Source organism: Argiope bruennichi, chromosome X2, assembly GCF_947563725.1.
Source record: "Argiope bruennichi chromosome X2, qqArgBrue1.1, whole genome shotgun sequence".
Classification (NCBI taxonomy): domain Eukaryota; kingdom Metazoa; phylum Arthropoda; class Arachnida; order Araneae; family Araneidae; genus Argiope; species Argiope bruennichi.
The window spans coordinates 83,816,994-83,840,113 of record NC_079163.1 but is presented as its reverse complement, the minus strand read 5'-3'; the positions used below and the strand labels follow the sequence as shown (position 1 = coordinate 83,840,113).

At 27.1% G+C, this 23,120-nt stretch overlaps 1 protein-coding gene across 3 annotated transcripts in view; it reads right to left on the bottom strand.

The window, feature by feature from the left end:
• Positions 1–5,775: 5,775 nt before the first annotated feature.
• Positions 5,776–23,120, bottom strand: part of LOC129960819 (glycine receptor subunit alpha-2-like) — a 178,690-nt gene continuing 161,345 nt past the window's right edge. For 2 of the 3 annotated variants that reach the window (XM_056074480.1, XM_056074482.1), the window contains exons 4-8: positions 18,625–18,848; positions 14,670–14,752; positions 13,168–13,302; positions 11,662–12,053; positions 5,776–5,978 (exon numbers count right to left, since the gene is read on the bottom strand). In XM_056074480.1, the coding sequence (XP_055930455.1) occupies positions 5,805–5,978; positions 11,662–12,053; positions 13,168–13,302; positions 14,670–14,752; positions 18,625–18,848 (1,008 nt within the window). In that variant the 3' untranslated portion in view covers positions 5,776–5,804. The remainder of the gene's footprint in view (positions 5,979–11,661; positions 12,054–13,167; positions 13,303–14,669; positions 14,753–18,624; positions 18,849–23,120) is intronic. The other variant, XM_056074481.1, reaches the window with a different exon arrangement.

The following is a 23,120-nucleotide window of genomic DNA, read 5'->3' as shown; positions in this document are numbered from 1 at the left end:
AAAAATTTTATCTAATGTAGATACATTAGTTCAAGAGTTCCGAATAATTAGCATTTTATCCCAAAACTGTTTCATTTATTAAGCGTGCATTCTACTTTTTTAAGATAGTGTCGGCGTTGAATAAAAGAGGAAAAGAAATGTTTTTTTTTATTTTTTTATTTTGAAAACTTCTCTTGGTTAACAGATAAAGAAATATTTTTTAATTTATATATAAATTATTTCTCATAATTTAATTTAAGGCAAAAGGAACAGAAAAAATATATTTCGTGATATTTAATAGATAAGTGATCCACTGAAATTATTCACAATATTTATTTATCAAATCTTGAAATTTCATATCAAATTAAGGAGTAAGTACTCATTTATTGGACCAAAAATATAGAGAAGGAAGAATTTTTAGATTATAAGAGAATAATTTTTTTTATAATATAGAAACGCTGTTGTCGTAATATAGCGTAGAATTCGATTACGTTCAATATTAGAAATTCTAAGCCAAAGTTTTTTAAATCACCAGTTGTTACTCAAGGTAAGATTATGTTACAACCCAGAAGCCGAGAAAATTAGGACTAAATTTCTTTTCTTAGTTTATCTAAAATTTATAGAAAAGAAAACAAATTTAATTTAAAGAATTTCGTTAAAAATCTATGTACGATTATTTTTAAATCATGTATCAATTCTTTAAGACATGTAATATTTTGATGTTTATTTTGTTTCATCTAATTTTTTTAAACATATGTATTCTTTTCAAATACAATTTATAAATGTCAATTTTCGTTTATTCTTCAAATCATAGATTAGTGGTAATCTTCTATTTATTTGTTTTTGTTTGGAAACGAAAAGTCGATAATTTCAAAAGTGAGAAATGTCCAAAAAGTACTTTTCGAAGCTATATAGTAATTTTCATTCCTCGTAAAAGTAATCAATCATTTCAGAAGGTATTTACAGGAATTTTGTGACTTTTATAATTAGACTATTCCAAAGAAATACTTCTTTATTCTTAACTTATAATTTATTCAAAGAAATATTTGACCCAATTTTAAATAAGCATCTGCAACAATTCACCCTTTCTTGAGCTCACATTGTAAATTCCATTTGTAAACGAAGAAACATAAAAAAATTCATTATTTTCATGAATATATCATTGTAATTAGAAATTTAAATAAATATTAGTAAACAATTTTGTAATATTTTTAAGTGGATGCTTCAAAAATTGTAATGGATATTGACATAAAAGTAATTCATAAAAAAAGTAAAATTATACTGTTTCAGAAATTATTTTGACAATTGTATCCATTTAATTGCAACATTTAAGTATTTTTCTTTATATCGTAGAAATGAATTGTTGGTAGCAATATAACAATATTTACAGATATTCTATACATTTTTTTCTCGAAATATCTGTGATAATCAGATATTCAAAATATTATTTTTTTTGAAATCAGGGTTAATCTGCCATAAAGCTCTGAAAAAAAAATTGCAAGCCTGCAATTGCTTTCTTGCATATAATCAAAAGCAAAGGTTCTATTACACTTAATCAATGAAAGCTTATTTACTATTTAAAAGCATTAAAAAATCTCATCATGTCAAGTATTTAGTCTAAAACTTCAATCTACTTTTCTTTACCATATCAAAATAGCATTTCTATTTCCAAAAATAAAATGAAACAAAGCTTACGATCAGTTTCTTTATTTTTTTAATGTTTTCAAACAAAATCTTACAAACATGAATGTAATAAAATTAAATGCAGAATATTATAAACATCGTGATTATAAAACAAGATAATTCGAGATAAATAAACAGTATCAGTAGAAATGAAACTTACAGGAATCTCGAGACATTAACGTTTTTAATTTCAATGCAAAAATAAATCCATAATATTCCTGATTCATCTAACAAAGATACATTCAGCATTTTTCTACAGTCCAACAAAAGTACAGTGAACAAAAAGGCAGAAAAACGGTTATCTAAAACATTTTTAAATTAAAATGTTTAATACCTTAAAAGATATATATATATATATGCATACAAACCACTGCATGATAACATAAATTTAAAATCGATATTCATTTTTATTAGATGAACAATAATTCTAAAACACTTATACACTTCAGATACATTTGCATGCATAAATGTATCTGATATACCAAATGAGAAACATGCTTGATATGTGTTGAAACATATGGTCTCCGTCTTTGATTTCAACATTTATTACAGTGCATTTGTTTCCAAACATATTAAAAGTGTTAATTTCTTACAGTATGCATGAAATAACATTTGTTTCATTTTCTTCAACAAAGCATGGCGATAAATAAATCTATTTCCTATTCTTTCGATCCTTTATCGAAATATCTATATTGGTCACGCATAAATATATTTCATCTGTTACAATATATAGGGGATTGTTTATATTTACAATGTCAGACAGGCCAAAATAGCTACTAAAAAGTGAAAATATTTCTTTTTAAAAATGTGCAGATTATACAAATCGTGTTTTTGAAATTGTTCTTTATTTAGAATGATATAAATTATTACGAAAAAAGAAAATGACTTGTTTGAGTGCAATATAAGAAAACATTTTACTATAAATACTATTAAAATAATGAGAAATACATTTAGTAAGATGCTATAAAGAAAGAACTCTACTAAATTACTATTCAACTTTATGGCATTGTAACAGATTAATAAATCAGGGCTTCTTTAATTTGCTTCACTTCATTTTCCTATTTCTGCCTGAAAAACTTTACTATCCTAAGTGTGCTTAAGCAAGAAAGAGATGTAATTAAATTTTAATTTGGTAAAATTTGATTAAATTAACGTCCCATTTTGAAGCTACACGATGTCTATTTCGGGACGGATCACGCAAATTTAAACTATGATGAAAACGGCATTTAAGCTGGTACTTTTATGTACAAAATTCCACACAATACCACACCAGCGGGAGATCGCTTGACCACGATTTCCTTAACGTGCATCTGAACTCCATCCATGGTGGGTCTTTGGTGGAATTGAGTCTCGAATTATATATATCTTAAATTTTATTCCATATAGAGAGTGTTTAATTTCTGTGAAGCGAGGTTAATCAAGACTGATTTCATATTATATATATATATATATATATATATATATATATATATATATATATATATATATATATATATATATATATATATAAGAAGCCCTAGATGAAAAAAATTATTTCGGACGGCAATTGCTTACCAATAAAACATACAGCCGTACAAACAGATATGATATTAATTGCCGAACATTATTGAGTGCCGTTATTATTTCGTTTGGGCGAAGAACAATATATTGCAAAGATATTAATGTAAGTTAAAGACAATTGGAGATACACTTCTTTCTTAAGAACGGAATATTTCCTTAGAAATGGTGCATTACAAAGAATTAATAGAAAATCTGGCATAGCAGAGTAAAATTATTGGACAACTCGGACTTTCTATTGATATCAGCATTACTGTTCCAGAAGAAAGAAAGCTAGAAATTCTAAAAGAAAAAAAAATTGTACATTATTTAGAATATTTGTACATTAATGTCAAAAGTGTCTTATGGCAAATCGAATGTAGTTTTAAACTTTAAAACTGTAAAAATAATATAATTTTTTTAAAAAACTCAATTTTGCTATACAAGAAATTTTACACAAAATATCGCATTTTATTAATTATATTATAAATTATATTTAATTAATATAAGTAAAGAAAATACATTTTCTCTCTCTGGAATTAATACTTTGAATACAGAATAATTTTGTTATTCAAAGATAGGATATTTATATTTATTCCGCATGTGCTAGCAAGTGAGTTTCTTTTACAGTATTATTGTTATGTTGAATTACAGTATTGTTGTTATGCCAGCAAGTGAGTACAGTATTGTAGTTATGTTATGCTAGCAAGTGAGTCTGTTGAATTACATTATTATTGATTATTAATTTTTTTGTATGTTTAATAATGTGAAAAACATGTTATTTTTATTGTTAATTTTTATTTTTTTGTTGAAATTATTTGTTATTATTGCTTTTTTTAATCATTGCAGAAATGTGGAGTTGCTTTCAATTTCTCTAATTGATCTGCAAATATTTTTGTAAACAAATAACATTTTTACGTATCATATTGTATAAATATCTACTATTTTCAAAATATCCTTTTTATTGATCATTTTATTTCTGTATTTCTATAAATTTTTCGGTAGATTTTCTATATTTTTTCTTAACGGAAATATAAAGAAAACATTTTATCGTCATCATCAGCATAAATACTGGCGAAATATGCAAATTGTTTAGAAAAATTATTTTCTGAAAAATAATTTCAAGCAGTTTAGGTGATTCTTCGAATTTCTGCGAAATTTTGATAACGGTGAGTATTAGGATGATTAATAATTTTATTGCGATTCAATACAAAGTTTTAGAAAACACTTATCCGACTGAAATTTTTACAATTTAATTTGATTTGTTCTTTAGAAAAACCGAATTTTATTAATTATATCTAACAGAGATTTAAAATGTCACTTCTAATAGTGCACCATTTTTATGTCTAAGATAAATCGGTCAATATGTAACTTTTTATTAATTGAAGTTCTGAATTATCTACTCTATTGCAGTTTTCGAAACACTATATCAAGCAGAAGTCCTATTATACTTCTATTTAGCATATAAGGATATTATTCTTGATATTACAAACGCTCAATAATTTTTTCTTTATTTATAAGTTTAGAATTAAATGTCGAAAATTCGGAGATAATTCATATTTTGTACTTCCTTTTCGACTCGTTATAGTTCTTTGTATAATGCAAATTTAGTTTTGGAAATCTTTGAAAATTGGAGTGTGCTTAGTAAATGAAAAATTTATTTAACTGGCTTATCATTAAATATCTTTTTCCTCCCTCCACGAATGGGTTTTTATCAACTATGATCGAAATGTATTATTTAATTGCTTTCTTGTCACACTGCACATAATTAATCAAAATCTGAAAATTCAAAATTTAAAACATTGTATATTCATAATTTTAATATAACCGGAAAAAAATATTTTCCCCCCAAAATTAGAATCGTATTTCATGATTCCAAGAAAAGAAAGAATTTAAGGAAAATATCAGCAATATGAAGTTTAAAACCAGATTCAAAATTTTTATATCGAATTTTCACTTATTCATTTGCTAAGTGAAACGTTGTTTTAGCGACTCATTTGAAAATTTTTTTTTTCGAAATAAGATTTATTTTTTGACTGAATAAAACAGTATTACTGATTCTTTTCATACCTGTTGTGAATATGAGATCATATACGATGAACTAATGAGAAAAAATTCCACCAAATTCGCTATTAGTTAAGAAACATTCTATTTCTTTTTCTTTTGTAAATTTGAAAAACTGAGATACGTGATATTGCTTGTTAAGGGACAAAAAGTATTTAATCTAATTTAATTTTAAAATAAAAAAAGAATTTCGCTATTACAGTTTAGTTAAGTATAAATAATGTAAAACAGAGTATACAAATAAAGCAATGCAATGTAACAAAATCTTATAAAATGCATATTGGAAATATCAATTTCTAATAAGCATTTTATAAAATTTTATTAGAAATATCAATTCCTAACATTTTCGGATTTCAAATTTTCTCAATTGCCTGAAATGTAAGTTAATACCAGCATAGCTTCTTGAAATGGTTGCTTAAATATTTAGAGCTGTTCAAAACAATGGCGATTCCTCTAGACAGAAACACAAATCACTAAGGTCACAACAATGTTAGAACAATTTGGGAGAAATGATGAAAAAAATCTGCACATTTATGTCACAACTAGTACATAAAATACAGCCAATATGCAATGTTAAATCCAAGAAACAAAGCTGGGAATACGACACGGCTCATCTTGTCAATTCTCTTGGCGTGAAGTTTAGTGTCAAAGCGAGCTGTAGTTTGCACAGGAGATGATACAGCGGAGCCATCACCCTTCTCAGAATCCATAACAGCCTGAAAGAGTGAAAGAGTTTCATTGAAAAAAGCAAAGCGGAGAAAGATCAATAAATTCATTAAACTGTCAGTTTATTCTTATTTCGAAATGCATATTTTCGCGGGGACTGTCGATGGTTGAGTTATTTTTACATCAAATTTCTTTTTTTTTATGGACATATGAAGCTTCAAATTTTGAGGAATGTTTTTAAAAGAGGAGGATAATTTTGGCCATCGCTCATCAGATAATGAAGATGCAACTTTTCTCATCTTCATAACTCGTCGAGTGGAGCACTTTATGACGGAAGTAATAAAATGATAATTTTCTTTTATTGAGATCTTAAATTGTTCTTTCATAAAAATTGCAGCTTCAGTTTCCGATGAAGGAGTCAATCTCAAATAATAACGGCTCATTCAAAATTAATAACCACTGACTTTCTAAAGTTATCAGTTTCAGGTTTGCTTTTAATTTCACTTTTAATTGACCGATATCCTAACATTAATTTTAGGCGGTAAATCCGAAATTATTTCAACCATAAGATTATTAAAATAATATGATTGATTAACCTAACTTCTAATATCGATACCTAAACAGTGTAATTTTATATAATTTCAAGATCTTTAATTTCTTTTATGTAAGTTGAAGATTAACAAAAAAATTTATACTTTAATACCTTGATATATGGTTTTTTACTAATCATTGAAATTTATTTAAATATTTCCGATAATTTCTAAAATTAATTTTATACGGTAGATCCGAAATTATTCAAGCCATAAGAACTTTCAACTAATATGGCTGATTAACATGACTTCTAATATCGATACCTAAATATTTTTATTTCATTTAAGTTCAATATCTTTAAATTCTTTTATGTAAATTCAAGATTAACAAAAAATTATCCCTTTAATACTTTGATATATGATTTTTTTACCAATCATTCAAATTTATTTAAATATTTCAAATAACTTTGATATTACTTGATTATAATAAGACATAAATTTGAAATGATTTTCAAGAAAAATAATCCTGTTAAAATTATTTTGTTTCAATAAAATATATTTGGTATCAATTAATATTGTCTAGTATTACATAATTAAATAAATTTGCTATTGGAAATTACTTTTAATTAAATGGATTTTCTTATTATCCTGTTTATTTCTTTCTAAAGAACCAAAAAATGACTTATTGATATTTAGAAAAATACCTTTGGACTAAATTGTCCTTAATTACTGGTCTTGAGAGACAGGAAATACAAAACCAGAAAAATTAGGATAGTAAATAAGTATTGCGTAATCAGAATCAATTTTTGTTGATTAATGGATGGTAGTGTTTATGCATATCTAAAAGAATATGTATTAAGTAATTTATGACTCACGAAAGATTGATGACCGACTAAAATGGTGTGAAACTGTAATGATCATATAATAAATATATGTTTCTATTTTTTGTTAGGATAATACTATTTTCGAAGAACGTAAAACCTAGTAATTAGTTCCATACAATTACATTATCTTGTTTTTCAGTATTTTATAACTGGCCCCTAGTGAGCTGTTTCGTAATTGGTCGACTATAAAAAGAAAATAACTGCACTTAAAAGTTTCATTCATTTACAATTTTTAAGTGAAACTTTATCACCAAACTGTATAGCAACGATCTACATTTTAGAAAAGGAATGAAGAGTGGAACTTTATACATCTTCTAAGAAAATATTTCCATGAACTAAAAGAATTAGTATAGGAAATAAGAAATGGAATTACATGTAGTAATGTTTATTTATTATTTTTATTATTCTATGTACTAAAAGAGTTAGGATAAGCAGATAAGTAATGGAATTTCCTGTAACAATGTTTATATTTATTTGTATTATTTCATATACTAAAAGATTTAATACGAGAAAATAAGAAATTGTATTATATATGATAATGTTTAAATTAATTTGAATTGATAAATAATCTGATCAATTTGTAGATTTCAGAGAAAGGGGAAACTGTATGAGCTATGAAATGAGCATAAAAAAGAACAGCTTGAAGCAAATATTTTGTAAAACTAAAAATATATTCTTTTGTTAAAATTATAATCACTTTTCTACAGTCCGTTTAGTTTATCGATTGCTTTCATTGCCTATTTTAGTATCTTAATCGCACATTTCATGAATATTTTATTTCAGTTAATACGTATAATTCTACTTTCCATTAATAACACAATGGTAATTACATAAATTTCAGATATCTAATTTTTATTTCTAATTTCAGATATCAGATTTTTTTAATCATAACAATTTTTGTAATATTTAAAAAACCTCATATATGAAACTTTCTAAATATTTAAAAAAAAAAAAAAACTAAGTCTCTAAACATTAAGAAGCCTAATAAATATGATGAGACAAAAAATATGATCCTAAGGATTTTTTATTTTCTTTAAAATTTGGCTAAATTTATTTGGCTAAAGTTTTGAATGAAATAAATGATTTCCACTAAATATCAACAGAATATTTTGACGAAAAATTACTACTGGGAAAGAAGAAACAAATATTGCAATTTTAATTCTTGCAAAGCTCAGAGAAATTGAAATATTTTTCGAATGAAAATCCTAAAAATCTTTATTTTTCAAAAATTCAAAATTTTAGTTTTTGAAACTTTGCTGCTAAATGGCTAAAATGATGCACCATCTTATTTTTTATTAGGAACTTAAATTCAATCCAATCAACGATTTTAATCATTGAAGTAGAGAAAGAAAATAAGACCGCTCTTAATCATATCAGCATGCACGTCACACTTGCAAGAATGTTTGTTTTTCGAGGCGTTGGATGTCTTAAGTATCCAATGAATCCCGTGAAGAAAGAATACTAAGTGTATCATTCGTATGCTTCCTGAATATAAAATGGTGTTTATTTCAGAAGCATAGTAGATTTCATGGAAAATGGGAAGTGTAACGGCCCCAAAATCTGTAGAAATAAGAAAAAATATATCTACTGAAAATAATTTTTATAGCTAATTTTCTAGTTTTATATAAGTTGATTTATTGCACACTTTTTCTTGAGGTAAGAGTCAGTATAATTGAATACTCTACCTTTTTACTTCTGTCTGCCTTATAGATTAGTTATTTTTTTGATAAAATTCTACTGGGAAATAAATAAAATTTGTAGATGTTACTGAAAATTCAATTTCTTTCATCAATAAAAACAAATTGCACTCTGTATAAACTCTTGTTTTTGCGTCTATAGAAAGATTATATTACTTTAAATTTACTTTTAAATTAAATTAATTCAGGGTTTTTTTGTGTGTGAAATTTAACTCTTTTCCTTTCGATAAGTAATTTGATTCGACGTATTTGAATGAATATCATTTGAACCAAAAGAAATTTAAAAGAAATTTTAGAAAAGTATCAAGTTAATTAAAATAAAAAATACACCCAGAAAATTTATCTTCAAATTTAAACTTTAACTTTAAAAAATAAATATTAACAAACTGCTGTATACAGTATTATTTCTTAGCATTTGAATTTCTAAGAACTAAGTTGTACTATTTGTGCAAGATTACTACGAAATAAAATCATTTTTTTTTTTTTTTTGCTACTTAGAGAGTTGGTTATTGGTCAGTGTCTCAATAAGTTCCGCTACTATATCGAAAGTTTATAAATAAAAATTAAATGTGATAACGAATGCAATATTAAAATAATTAGGCCCAAGTAAAAGGAAAGATGCGAAAGTGTGCCTGCGAATTTTGCTGTTCTTAACAAACATAACAAAATGTATTTGATTTGCAATTTAAAGTATATTGCGCCAAAGATGGACATTAAATATCCCAGTTTCTAATGCAAATGTCTGCATTGCTATTTCTTGAGATTTTAAATATTTCTAAGGATTTTAATTTTAAACATAGAACAAAAGTAATTGATTATTAGGACAACCTTTTAGCTCTTTACAATTGATTTATTTTTTTTCTAGCTTTGTTTAATTATTTTTGTCTTATGTAGTCTTGCCTTATGTAGTAGTAGTAGATTTTAAATATGCAAGGTTATAATTTATTCGAAAAAACTACAATATCGGAAAGAAGATGTGTGTCACACACATTTTACTTCTTGGATTCTAATATGTCACTAGTATTCCAGATACATAAGGGAAGCATTGTTATATAGCATTGTTATCAGCCTTTCTTCTTCATTTTTTTTCTTCTTCAGTGATTCTGGTTGCATGTCTGTATCGTAACAAGAGAAGGAGTCGGTTTGGGAATTTCAATTGGGGAAGAGATTTGATATATAAGTAGTGTGACTTTAGAATATTCAAGCATTAAAATATGAAGGAACAAAGGTTTGCCAATTCTAGAAAAATAACGTTCACACGTTTTACATTGTTCATATACTAAAAAGTTGTTTCTGTCGATTATTGTAAAGTGGCATGGGCTCTAGCGTCACTACATGCTTGCTAACTGTTCAGAGTTCGAGCGTGCATGTGATTTTTGAATTAATAATTTCAAATTAAATTAAAAATATGCAAAAATATTCATTAAAATATTAGTAACTTTTATCATAAAATAACTTCTTCTTCATATTATACTTCAATCATAGTTAAAATTTTAATTTTAAAAGGAATAATAATTTAAAATATAACTTTAACGGTGATAAATATTAGCTATTAATCTGATCAGGAAAAAACTTGTAAAGATATTTTAACTCCTAAATTTTAGATATTATTTACTGGCTTGTATTGGTTTTTAATTACATACAAGAGTCAGAATTATAATCACCATAAAATATTGGAAATAATACAAATTGACGTCTTGTATAATTAATATAGGGCAATTGTGAGTATTACTAAGAGTAACTTTTCAATAAAAAGTTTGCAGAGAAATAAATTTCAAACTTTGGATCACCTGCTTTTATATGCAATAGATTAACAGCTTCTGTCTGTTTCATGTGCAGTTCCAACCAGTTCCATAAATTTAGAATGAAATTTCGTAGCAATTTTAATCCAATAATTCAAAATCTTTGATGACATTCTAATAATAATAGTAAATGCAATACACATTTTTCTGCGCACAAGATTATTTTATAATTATTTAACAATTTAAAAATTAAATTTTAATGATTATTCATTTATCATATAAATGAAAACTTATTTAATGGATAAGAATGAATATTATTTTAATAGAGAAATTTGTGAATAGTAAATTTAAAATTTTTAATTTCCAAAAGTGGAATTGGAAATCATGCTATTTCGAACAGTGACCATTGAGTTTACAGTTTTAATGCTAGTCTCTATGCTGCTTTGCCTCTAATTAGTTGATAAACTATGCCTCAACATTATGGATTATTTTTTTTGGAATTAGCTGGCTATTGCAATTTGATATTTTAATGAATAGACATCCTAAGTGTATACTACTAATACACCAGTTCTTCTCCTGAACTGACTTTCCTCATCCATGCCTCCTCCTTGTAAGAAAATTTTAATATAGAATGAATTACCTGTGCATTTCTCTTGTTAGAACATGTTGATTTATAATGGATTATCCATGCATTTCCTTTGCAAGAAAAATTTGATTAAGAGTGAATTACCCTACCATTTCTCTTGCAAGAAAATTTTGATTTAGAGTGGATTATCTGTGCATTTATATTTCAAGAAAATTTTGATGTAGATTGGATTAAACATGTCCCTCCCCCTCTCCTTATAAGAAAAGTTTGAATGAGATATTGCTGAGTTTTTACCTTTGATGACTTCACGGTAATGATGGGCATTGATCTCCCAGGGAGAGTCTCAGGTCGTTTTCTCCACATGTAATTGACCAAAGTGAACTCAAGAAGGGCTGCAAAAACGAAAGTGGTGCAAGCACCCATCCACACGTCCATTGCTTTCACGTAAGATACAGGGGGCAAGTTGCTTTGGATGCCAGCTCCTTTGGATGAAATGGTCAACAGTGTAGTCACCCCCAGGGTGATACGAGCTGGAATGGCATTGACATCCAGCCAGAATGACACCCACGAAATGACCACAATCAGTATCGTTGGAAGATACGATTGAACCAAATGATATCCAACGGAACGACGCAGATAGAATTCTGCTCTGAGGCAGCTGTATTCACCTGCGAAGAAAACATTAACTGAAAAGGAATGAGTATTTTAGTGATTTCAAAATATCACTTAAGAGAATGTCTTAAGACATAACTCGCTAGAATATACCTGAAATAGTTAACTAATTAAAATTTGACTGATGAAATTAGAGGATGAAGAAATTAATAAAAATTATCAGTTTCTGGTGAAACAAATCCTACAAAACTAAATGTAGCAATAGATTAAACAAAGTTTATCAGCAAGAAGCATTAAAAACAATAAGGCTAAAAAAGCTAAAATATAAATCATAACACGAATAACAAAAATATAAAATTATATATACTAAGAGCTATAAATAAAGAATGTAGATGGATATTTTAATAAATTGTGCAATTTTGGTCTGTCAAAGACATTACAACTTCAATGAATATTCAAATATATTTTCTTAAGGAAACGGTGAAGTTCGTCCTTTGATTCAAAAATTCCTCTTTAGTAAAATAATCACTTTCTATCTCTCCAAAAAAAGATTCACTATCTTTCTAAAAGCATTTCTTTGTTAAATTATATAATTGATTATAATATTGTTGCTATATCAAACTAAAATTAAACCTTAATTACTTAATTTTCTTGTCATATTTTTATATGAACTTCTGATTCGTGATTATAAGATAAAAATAACGACTTTCGGTTCCTTGTATGTATTTGAGGATCATTACACTATGACTCACATCTGAAAAAAATAGCTTCAATAGCAGTCGATATTGTAGCAATTTTCATCTTAGTAATATACGCTTTGAAGTCTATTAACCAAAATTGCTTCGATATGCTAAACATACGAAGAAGTTACAGGTTCATATAATAATGAGGAACTATTATTTATTTTAGATATGTATTGAAAAGAGGCAAATTTTAAATGCACAGGCTTTTTCATAGAGGTATCTACCATGTTCACAATTTACATGAAGAATTATTTAAAAATAAATTAACTGGATAATGTTTAGCAAACATTATCATTGAAATTTTCATAATATTTAGGTTTATTTATTTATTTTTATGAAAATGTAAATAACACTTTAGTTAAATGTTGACAATCAAATTTAATCAGTTATTGAAACTAATTTTCTTATCTAAAGGTAAAAATTAAAATTTTCGAAAAACACTCACCAATATGAAACTTCTCCCTGCATAATGACGTATTCACTCTTTCGATCTCAAACTGTGGTAGCTTTAAGTTGTCGTAAAGCATAACAGGTTGATTCTCGGTCCATTTTAAATGTAACTCGTCAGTTGTTTTCGAGACTAAAACAAAAAACGAAATTGAAAATCAGTTAACATTTATAACGCATAATATTTAAATATAAATAGGTTTCACTGGGAACGGAAAGCATGCGCTGTTAAGCAGAAAGCTTAAAATACAATAGTTTTATAAGAAACCCGATAGATCCGTTAGTAAATACAAGAAATGCATATAAAATATTTTTAATTAATAAAAAGTTTAAATTATTTTAACCTAATAATTATTTTCCCCCTTTTTAACACCGTTTTTGTAACATAAAATAATAAATTTAACTTTCATCTACGTACATGAGATAACTTCACAAAAGACTTTATATTCTCAATGATTAAATAATAGTTCTTCCATTTTGTTATTAAATCCATTTCATTTGACATATACTAAAAACTGCTAAATGTTATCTTGATATTCAAAATTGCGCTAAGCAAATCTCAAAGTTGGCTAAATTGTGTGGAATTAGATACGACTTGAAAGGTGAAATTAGATACATTAATAAAAGGATATATCTAAACGGATGGAGATCAAAATGTGCTCTTCAGTTTTTAAATTGTTCATAAAGATTTGTACTTGGAATTGACAACATTCTATAATAATTATTGATATAATATTTATTTATGACGTTATTTCTGAATTCTTTTCGAGTTTTAATCATTTTAAAATTTTTACTATGATATTTCTGAAGAAAATGGAATTAAATTTTTTTATGAAGACAATTTTTAAATACATATAAAGTGTTCGGATACAAAGAAATGGCGATAAGAAAAAACATCAATTTTGATACAAATTTTACTAGAATGAAGAATTTGTAAGTTTCAGTATTCGCAGAAAAAGGCATCGAAGATATATTAATGACATAAAATTTAGTATAGTTATTCATTTTAATTATTCCATAATATCTCATTAACTATTTTAAAATAAAGTAATTTATTCAAAGATTTAATGTTACAAATACGGATATTTAGAGTATCTTCAAGAAAACGGAAAAATTTTAATTAATTAATTTATTTTTGCTTTGTTGAGAGATACTAAGTTGATTCCATATCGAAAAGCGTTCAATAAAATATTTCTTCATCAGAATGTAATAAATTATGTATCCCTTTAATATAGAAAAATATAAATTTATTTTAAACTATAAGCTGTATTTTTATTATTAAATTATGCTAATATGAGCACAATCCTTCTTACAAAAAAGAGTTTTATCTGTGCAGTACTTTATTTTTCTTTTAAATTGATTGATTTTCAAAGACATTATCTAATGGTATAATACAAATGATTTATCACTTTTTTTAACTTTAGGATTATACAGCAAAATTATCTATTAGGATCTACTGCAAATTTTGCAAAAAAAAAAAAAAAAAAAAAAATCACTTACATGATTCTAATTCTATTGTGCACACTTGAGAATCCATTGGATAACGGTATAAATCCATCATACAGGAAAATCTCAGCTTTAACCTTCATAAGAAAAACAAGCATTCATTATAACACCTATTCTTTTAAAACTTAATACGAATGAATCAAAAATAAGAATTCAGCTATTGTGCTTAGCTGAGAAATAATATGTCATATGCATATATTATTTCCTTGCATTACCTCACTCATCGAAAAAAGAGTATCGCGAAAAATTAATAGTTTTAATAATTGCATATGGAATAAATGCTTCTTTCCAGCATTTTTGTAAAATCATCTTTTTGAACTATTATTTAATATATTTATTTAAAAAAAAGCAAGATACTAAATGGTTACAAGTAATAAGCTTTCAATTAGCTGTGAGGCATTTCATGCTTCAATTTAGCAAAATATGCAGTTTATAGGACGTTACAAATAATATTACTGAATCTATGCATTCTTGAATTATCTCAGAGAAACTTTTAAGCTACTTCTGTACTCCTTTCACTTTATGTTTTTTGTTAAAATTCTCATTCTAGGAGAATATTTATTTCACTAAAAGATATTTTCGTTGATTTTTATTCTAAACCTGTTTAAAGCTAAATTTTTCTTTAACTCAAATTAATATAATATTTGCTAATAAAAGATCATTAAATGGCAAATCATTTCAGTTTTTTTTTTCAAATATATTTGTTTTCTGAGTAACCTCAGTAACAAAGAAAGAAAATTTTAGCGCTAAGTGTGGTAAATAATTAATTTACTCTTTTATTTTGAAAGTTTCGAACCGAAGATATTTCACTTTTGAAATTATATCCGCTCATTCACAGTAAACTTGTGAAAAAATGCACAAATATCTCAATAAATTTGCAGAGGCCGTAAAATGATATTATTTGCCTAAGAATGTTATTCTTGTAATGCTCTTAGGGTTATTAAAATTATTGTTATTATAATTTATATTATGCTGTCAGGACTTGCAAGTTAACAAACGGTAAATACATATTTTGCTTTAAATGATTAAATTATTGCCAATTTCTTAGCAAAATTTTGTCCAAAATGTTTAGACACCTTATCATATGACATCAGATTCGCATTTTTACCAATTATAAATAACTTTCATCGATATTAGCCAGTGCTCTGTCGATTTTTCTCAGGGAAACGTTTGCACCAAGCAACTGAATTAGCGCATGTTCATAAAATTGATAAACGAAACATTTAAAAAAATATTATCTATGGGATGTAAAAGAAGAATGTTATAGGCTTAAAAACATTTTATTAATCCTTAAAAGTTGCGCTTAATAAGTGGAAGTGAGATAAAACTTTAAATTAACTTTTCTGTAAATCTCTCCTGCATCTATCATAAAAGCGATATGCTGAATCCATTTTGAATAAATAATTATTAAATTGTTTCTTAAAAATGATTAAAAAAATAAGAGAGTTCTAAATTAGGCATGCATGGCATTAACTGTTGGTTAAGGTAAGTGGCAACTGCTTTTAAATTATAAGAGGGATTTGTTGGCAAGGACCACGAAATTGTGAATCGCGATCAGATAAAAAGGATGACACTTGAGGCGACATCCGCATCCAAACCTTTGCACCATTGTAGGAGGCTGTTTGACCAAGGCAATTATTATTTATTAGCCTTCATTTGTTTGCCTAAACTGGCACAGAGGATATCAATTTTCAATTCAAAAGATATAAGACACAGAAATGGAGGTGAAGAATTTGAGTACAAAAAAAAGTTACAAAACAAAAACAAGCAAAACGATTCAGCAGTATACTTAATTATAAAAAAATTAACTAAGATGGATCTAAAATGCATGAGGTCCGCATGCGTAATTAAATGACTGAAGAAAAGGACGTAAAAGCAGAAATATTGCAACCAGGTCATATTACCAGAAAATCCATTAAAGAATAACTTGACAATTATTTTTCTTTCTAACCAAAGGTTATAAAATAGTTTAGTAATTTTTTTATACTAAACTTAATTTTTTTACCCATATCTCTGTATCTGATTTCTTTGATTTTCGATTCAAACTAGTTTAAAAGGACAAGAGTCTCAAAGATGTTGTGGTCTTGATTTTATCTGTATTCCACATCAAGTCTCACGAATTAATTTTTGACAAATTCTTTTCAGAATAGTTTCTTTTTAAATCCGTAAGAAACTATCAGAACTATATCGTAAGATTTATTCTTGCCAAATACTTTTAAGGAGAATTTCACTTATATTTCGCGTCACGTGTATATATATATATATACTATGAACTACTTAGACAGCGTCTCAAAGATATCACATTCCCAGCTTTATTGATTTTCGCATCATATATCTGGAATTAATTCTTAACAAATATTTTGTAAGAGAATTTCAACGGAAATTTGTAAGTTACTATAAATGAATACACTGCCCAGTCATCAGCACACATTTTCTGATTCTAGAAACTTTTGCCTTATTTTTTAGAGATTAAATCCATCATTTAGATTTTTATTTACTTATTTGTATAAGTTTATCGTATTTATTGGCAACCAAAATTTATTTCAAGATAGGATGTACATAATTTATTAAATTATTTACACATTTTAGCCCTTTATTCTCTTTTTATTATTATTCAAAACTTACAAATGATTTCAATTTTTAACTTAAGATTTTAGATTTAATAATTTCCTGACGATTATTGATTTTTCATTAACGTAAATCATAATTTCAGATTTAGCTAAAGGAAAGCATAATCTGCAGAACTATGGTGGGATTTTATAATAGTATTTTGTACAGAATATTTTCAGTGAAGGATTGATTCTATTTAAGTTCTGAATCAAATATTCGGGATAATTTATCCTGCCATGGCTCAATCTATTTCAGTACATGGTATCAGTTTTCACGAATCAATAATTCAATTTACTTGAAGGTAAAATAAGGCCATTAATAAGGAGTAGTTGCCAAAGAACAGGAGAAGACTTTAATGAAAACTCCAAAGAGGCGGAGTTTGAGAGCAGACCATCAGATGGACTTCTTCAAAGAAGAGAGAAAGGCTTCTCAGTGTAAGAAGAATCGAAGAAGGCACTGCCTAGCTTAGCATGGAGGGTGTATTTTCTTCACAGCCTGATGAACCAATATCTTGCTATACAATTGCATAATTTTAGAGTATAACATTGAAGTGGGTTATTTTAAAGCACCATAACAGACAAATATTCATTTAAAGAGTTATTAAAAATGTATAAATTTGTTTTGCGGAATAACATGCAAAAAGAAAAAGCAAGCTCATACAAGCAAAGCAGAAAATGTCCATTGAATATGACAGTTTTTGAAAACACATGCTATATATTGAGAAAGAACCTTCTTTTTGTCTCTAAGACCATTTTACTGGATTTCTCGAATTCATTTCATTAGTTTTTTTTATTTTGACTTTAATGAATTAAAAAGATGCCTTATTCTGATGTACAGAGTTAAAGCAAGTCCGAAAAGCATGTTTCTAGATCGCGTATCTATCAATGGTCTTTCACAATAAGTGTGTTAATATATTCCAAGACTTTCATCTTTATTATTCACTGCCATAATCAAAGTAAATCACAATGTTGTTTTTTTTTTATTTCAAATGGTGCATGCATGCACTTGTTACATTTTTCCTGAAATAACATTTTATTTCTCATCGATAATTTCATATCCGGAACCTCAATATGATTGTTGACATGGCGTAAGTTAATAAAACTATGAATTTTTTATGAGCACTGATTTTGAATATTTTATTTTATACTTCATTACTAATGTTAATTTTATGTAAGCTAAAAAATATTTGCCTGAACAACAAAAAAATAGGTTACACAATACTTGACCAACCTTGTCGAAATGCGTTCTCATTATATCCTTAATGAATCACAATTGATTTCAAATTAAGTAGTTGAAAAATGACAAAGTAAATGCATTTTCTTTCTGTTAGAATACTTACCTTAACATGTAGAGAATCTTTCCAGATGGATCGATTCTAACTAAGACATTAGGTACAGTGACGTATTGAAATTCTGCGTGTTTGGCATTCGCAAAAAATACTTCAGGTTTCCATATTTTCTGCACAAGTTTTGGATCATTCAAATCAAGAGGCTTGACTAAATTTGGCTGCCTCAAACGATGATCGTACCAAGTTTGACGAAGATATAAATCCACTTCATAATCCTATGAGTGGAAAACACACAACATGATAGATATATTTTGCATTGATTCAAGAATACATTTAATAGCTAAAGTTTTTAATTGTAAATATTTTTAGCATAAAGATAAATAAAAGGAAATAATGATTGGATAAATAAAATGGATTTTATTTTAAGAAGAAATATTTTTTCCTTCGCTTTATTCCGCCTTTCAATTCATTAAATTGCATTTCGAATAAAAAAATGCATTAATTTTCAATCCATTTCTTTTAATAAATCAGAAAGTTTCAGATTCTCAATAACATCGCATTCATTATTTTACATTTTTCTGATTTCAATTCAATCTTAGCATAAATCCCGTTCCTTTCATCTTTCTTATAAAAAATTCAATACCTGGGATTGAAGTAAAAAAACAATTAGAAATTAATCAAATGCGAGTTAATTGCATTTTTAAATAATTCCATCTTACAAATAAGCAATAACTGCTATTCGTCAAAAAACAATCATGCGAAATTAATTAGGATTATGAAGCCAGTTTTTGAGCATAATTGTCTCTTTTTTTTATAATGATGATTCCAAAAACTTTATATTCACCACAGTAAAAATTTTGATGAACTGAAATTGACATTGAAAAGAAATTAAATGAAAAAATAAATTGCAAGACATGAAAAACTTGCATGATAACGATCTTTTTAAATGATGATGAAGGATTTTTTTCGCTTTAAAATTAAAGTAAAATGATTAATTTAGCTGAACAAAACACCACTTCCTTGACTAACTGTAAATAAAAAAAATTAAATGCTTCTTCTGAAAGAAAGGAATTTTTTTTTTTTTTTTAATATTGTAAACATTTTCCGGCATAATTATTTTTTGCTAAATCTACGTTACAATCAGAGTGCCATAAGTCATCTGTATTTAATCGTATTTCAATAGCAAAATAAATCTTTTTACAATTCCTTCATGAAAAATAAGAGCGTATATGATATATTGAATGATGATAACTGCGCTTTTAGTTTAAGATGCAATAACTCTTCCGTAAAATGTTCCAAGAAGTTTTTCGAACTCTTCGAAGAAAACTAAAGATAAGCTGGCAAACACGTTCTTAAAACTGTCCAAGAAAGTTGGTCAACTTTCTGTTTGCCAAATTTTTATTTGACAACTCAGAATATCAAAACGAAATAAGTCTGAAATAAACTCCGATTTTTAATGTCATCTTATTGAAATAGCATCCCTAGATATTGCTTTTAAGTAAAATAGTAATTATGTAAATTTCAACTTAATTATTCAGTAACATTTTGATAAAATGAATTAAAAAATGAGTTTTAAATATTTTTATATTAAATTGAATTTTTTCTTATTCATGTGCAAGGTATTTAACATTAATTGGTGAACTTTTCGAAACACATAGCATTTTGAAAGCAGAAGAGAGAGAGAGATTTTCTTGATGATTTCAGGATGGCCGGAATCTCAGCTTTCCTAAGCCAATGCATACTCTTTGCAGAGCTCAGAACTTTAGATGAGTAATGCTGAAAACCAGCTACAACCTTGTCGTACAATATCGCGCATAAGTTGGAACTTTATATTTTGTCATTGGCCTATCTTTGTATTTCTTACTCCCTAATTTATCTCACCTGGAGGCACTTCAGGTTGGTGGATGAAAAGTTTCCCATTTCTTGGGTTGATTCCCTCTTCCTGTGTGGGCATATTATTGTGTGGTCGAATTACCTTTATTTCTGATACGGAACGTATCTCTTACTGAAGACGTTGTACATTAGCCAAGGAGAGTCCTTAAAACTCAACCTTAGTTCCCACGCCCATGCTATTGCTATTATTGTCATTCAGGTGCTCCAGCAGATAGGTGGTAACTATCGTGTGGTTACTCTACTATTTAGATTAGAATCACTTTGTACCTGATTGTCCTGCCCACTTAATATCCCTAAATAATAGCTTTCCATTAGTTTTTTACTTATTTATTTAATAAAAAGATGTCTAAAAATGCAATAACAACTAAAAATATACGCGACATTAAATTTAAAATGTAGAAATAGTATTAGTTTATTGTTAATATAATACAGCAATTTTCTTTTATGACCGATTTTGATATTACTACATATAAATTGCATAGTTAAAATATACTCTGGAATTACTTTACTGATCAATATTTAACTATAAATAATATTTCATATTTATTCTATTGATGATGCGATAAACTCGATAACTCTTATCGGCAAACTAATTATCATCTATTTCATTAAGGATGATAAACTGAGAAAAATATGATCCTATTTTCAGGAAGAATAAGGTTCTCAAAATTAATGTGAATGATGTGTAATTCTAACCGTACACCTTTCATTAAAATGATTTGTCTGAAAAGCAATAAAAAGATTTGTTGACAAACGTAGATGGGTTCACTTTAAATCATAACAACATACACAACTGACCTAAAACAGCAATGAGTCATTTTGCCATATTGCTTAGTTATATGTTTGTTTAAGCATCATTCATCCATTGCCTTCAAAATTTTTTTAAAAATAGGAGATTTAACTCCAAGTAAAACTTATTTTCACTGAATTTCTTGCTGTTTATATTTATTCCATTGGCAAATTTTTTTTTTATTTGGTTGAGAATATTTCACTTCAGTTTATAAATTCTACCTAATTACCGGTACTGATTGCTGCTAGAATATGTTTCTATCAACGCCATACAATACAATTTTTAACTGAATCACTTGCATAGGAAACGAAGATTTATTTTCTGCATGTATTAAACTAGTGTTCCATTTCTTTTCTAATTCATTCTAATGTTTCTTGAAAACAACAGAATCAATGAAAGTGAAAGACGCAGAATCGAAAGGCAAAAAATATATTTTAAATGAAAGATATGCTTTTCTTTTGCTTGCTTCGAGATTTTAAATTCTTTCGCTTCATGAACACCGCAATCACATGATTTGTAGAATTTCTACAAGAACATTTTTTTCTTGTAGATGCACGTAAACAGCAGGATCAATAGAAGTCCCACTGCGGCCGATGAAATTCTAAGGGGCAGATTGTCAACTGTTGTTGGTACTGCGCATGAAATAACTGTAATAATTAAAAGCGTACTATTGCGCCTGAGAATCTTGCATTACTATAAATAATTGCACTTCCGAATACTTACTTTAAAACATTAAAATATTAATTTATTTTGCCCCACTTGCGTGAAAAAAAATCAATATAAAATTTATTATTTGCGTGGTAAAGAAATGTTATATTCACCATATCACTAAAGCACTTCTTAAAGATGTGTTCCTTTAGTACTAATTTCTTACCGGAAGCACGTTTTGCGTGTGTTCCATATTTAGCTGTACTTACGGCTTTTCATTTTAAAGCGATGATTCTCTAGAACGTAACTGATTGTGTTTTTGAATATTGCACATTTTTTGAGATAATTATACAAACTCCTCGCAATCCGTTAAGAGATATAGATCACACCAAATAGCATTTCGTCGCTTTGAAATGACTAAATACTATTTTTCTGATGGTATATGCCGCAGTTTAAAAGTTCAAATGGTACATATTTCTAAAGATATATCATTATGCTCAAAGTTTATAAGCAAAATACATTGGAATTTTCGATGTAATTTTTCACACTTGTTGCAAAATTCGAAAAGTACATTTTACACAGAAATATCATCAATCAGTTGCATTTTTCTCTCTTTGCTTTCGCGATCAGTTTAAGATAAATTTTCTTCTAAGCATCATTTTCAGTTTTATGACGAAATAAAGCAAATTATAAATATTTAGAAAATGTTTCCTGTCAGTCTGCACTTTTGAGAACCTAATGAAACTAATGCTGTTTTTAAAGCAAAGATTTAAAGACATGTTAAGAAATGAAGGCCATAATGAGCAAATATATGCATTTTTGGCATTACTTGCTTTATGATAATACGTGAAATCGATAAGAGTTTCATCAATCGAACTGTTTCTACTTAGAAATTAAGTCACTTGTAAATTCGTCTGGAATATAATCGATCTTCATCTTCAGACGTCTCATTAAGCTGCCATTTTTAGAGGCATAAAACAAGGAGAAACTATACTTTGAAGGAAAACCTATTACAATTTTGGATGAAAACTTGGCATTACTTTTGATACGCATAGGCGATGGAAGTTTAAATGCAAATTGTGAAGATTTTCGTCGTAAGATAAAAGAGCTGCATTTTTAAAATATTCGAAAGCTCTAAAAGTATAACTAAAAGACAAAAATACTTAGAAACAATGCTTATAGAATTTAAAATGTACTTATATTCGTATTTTGAAAC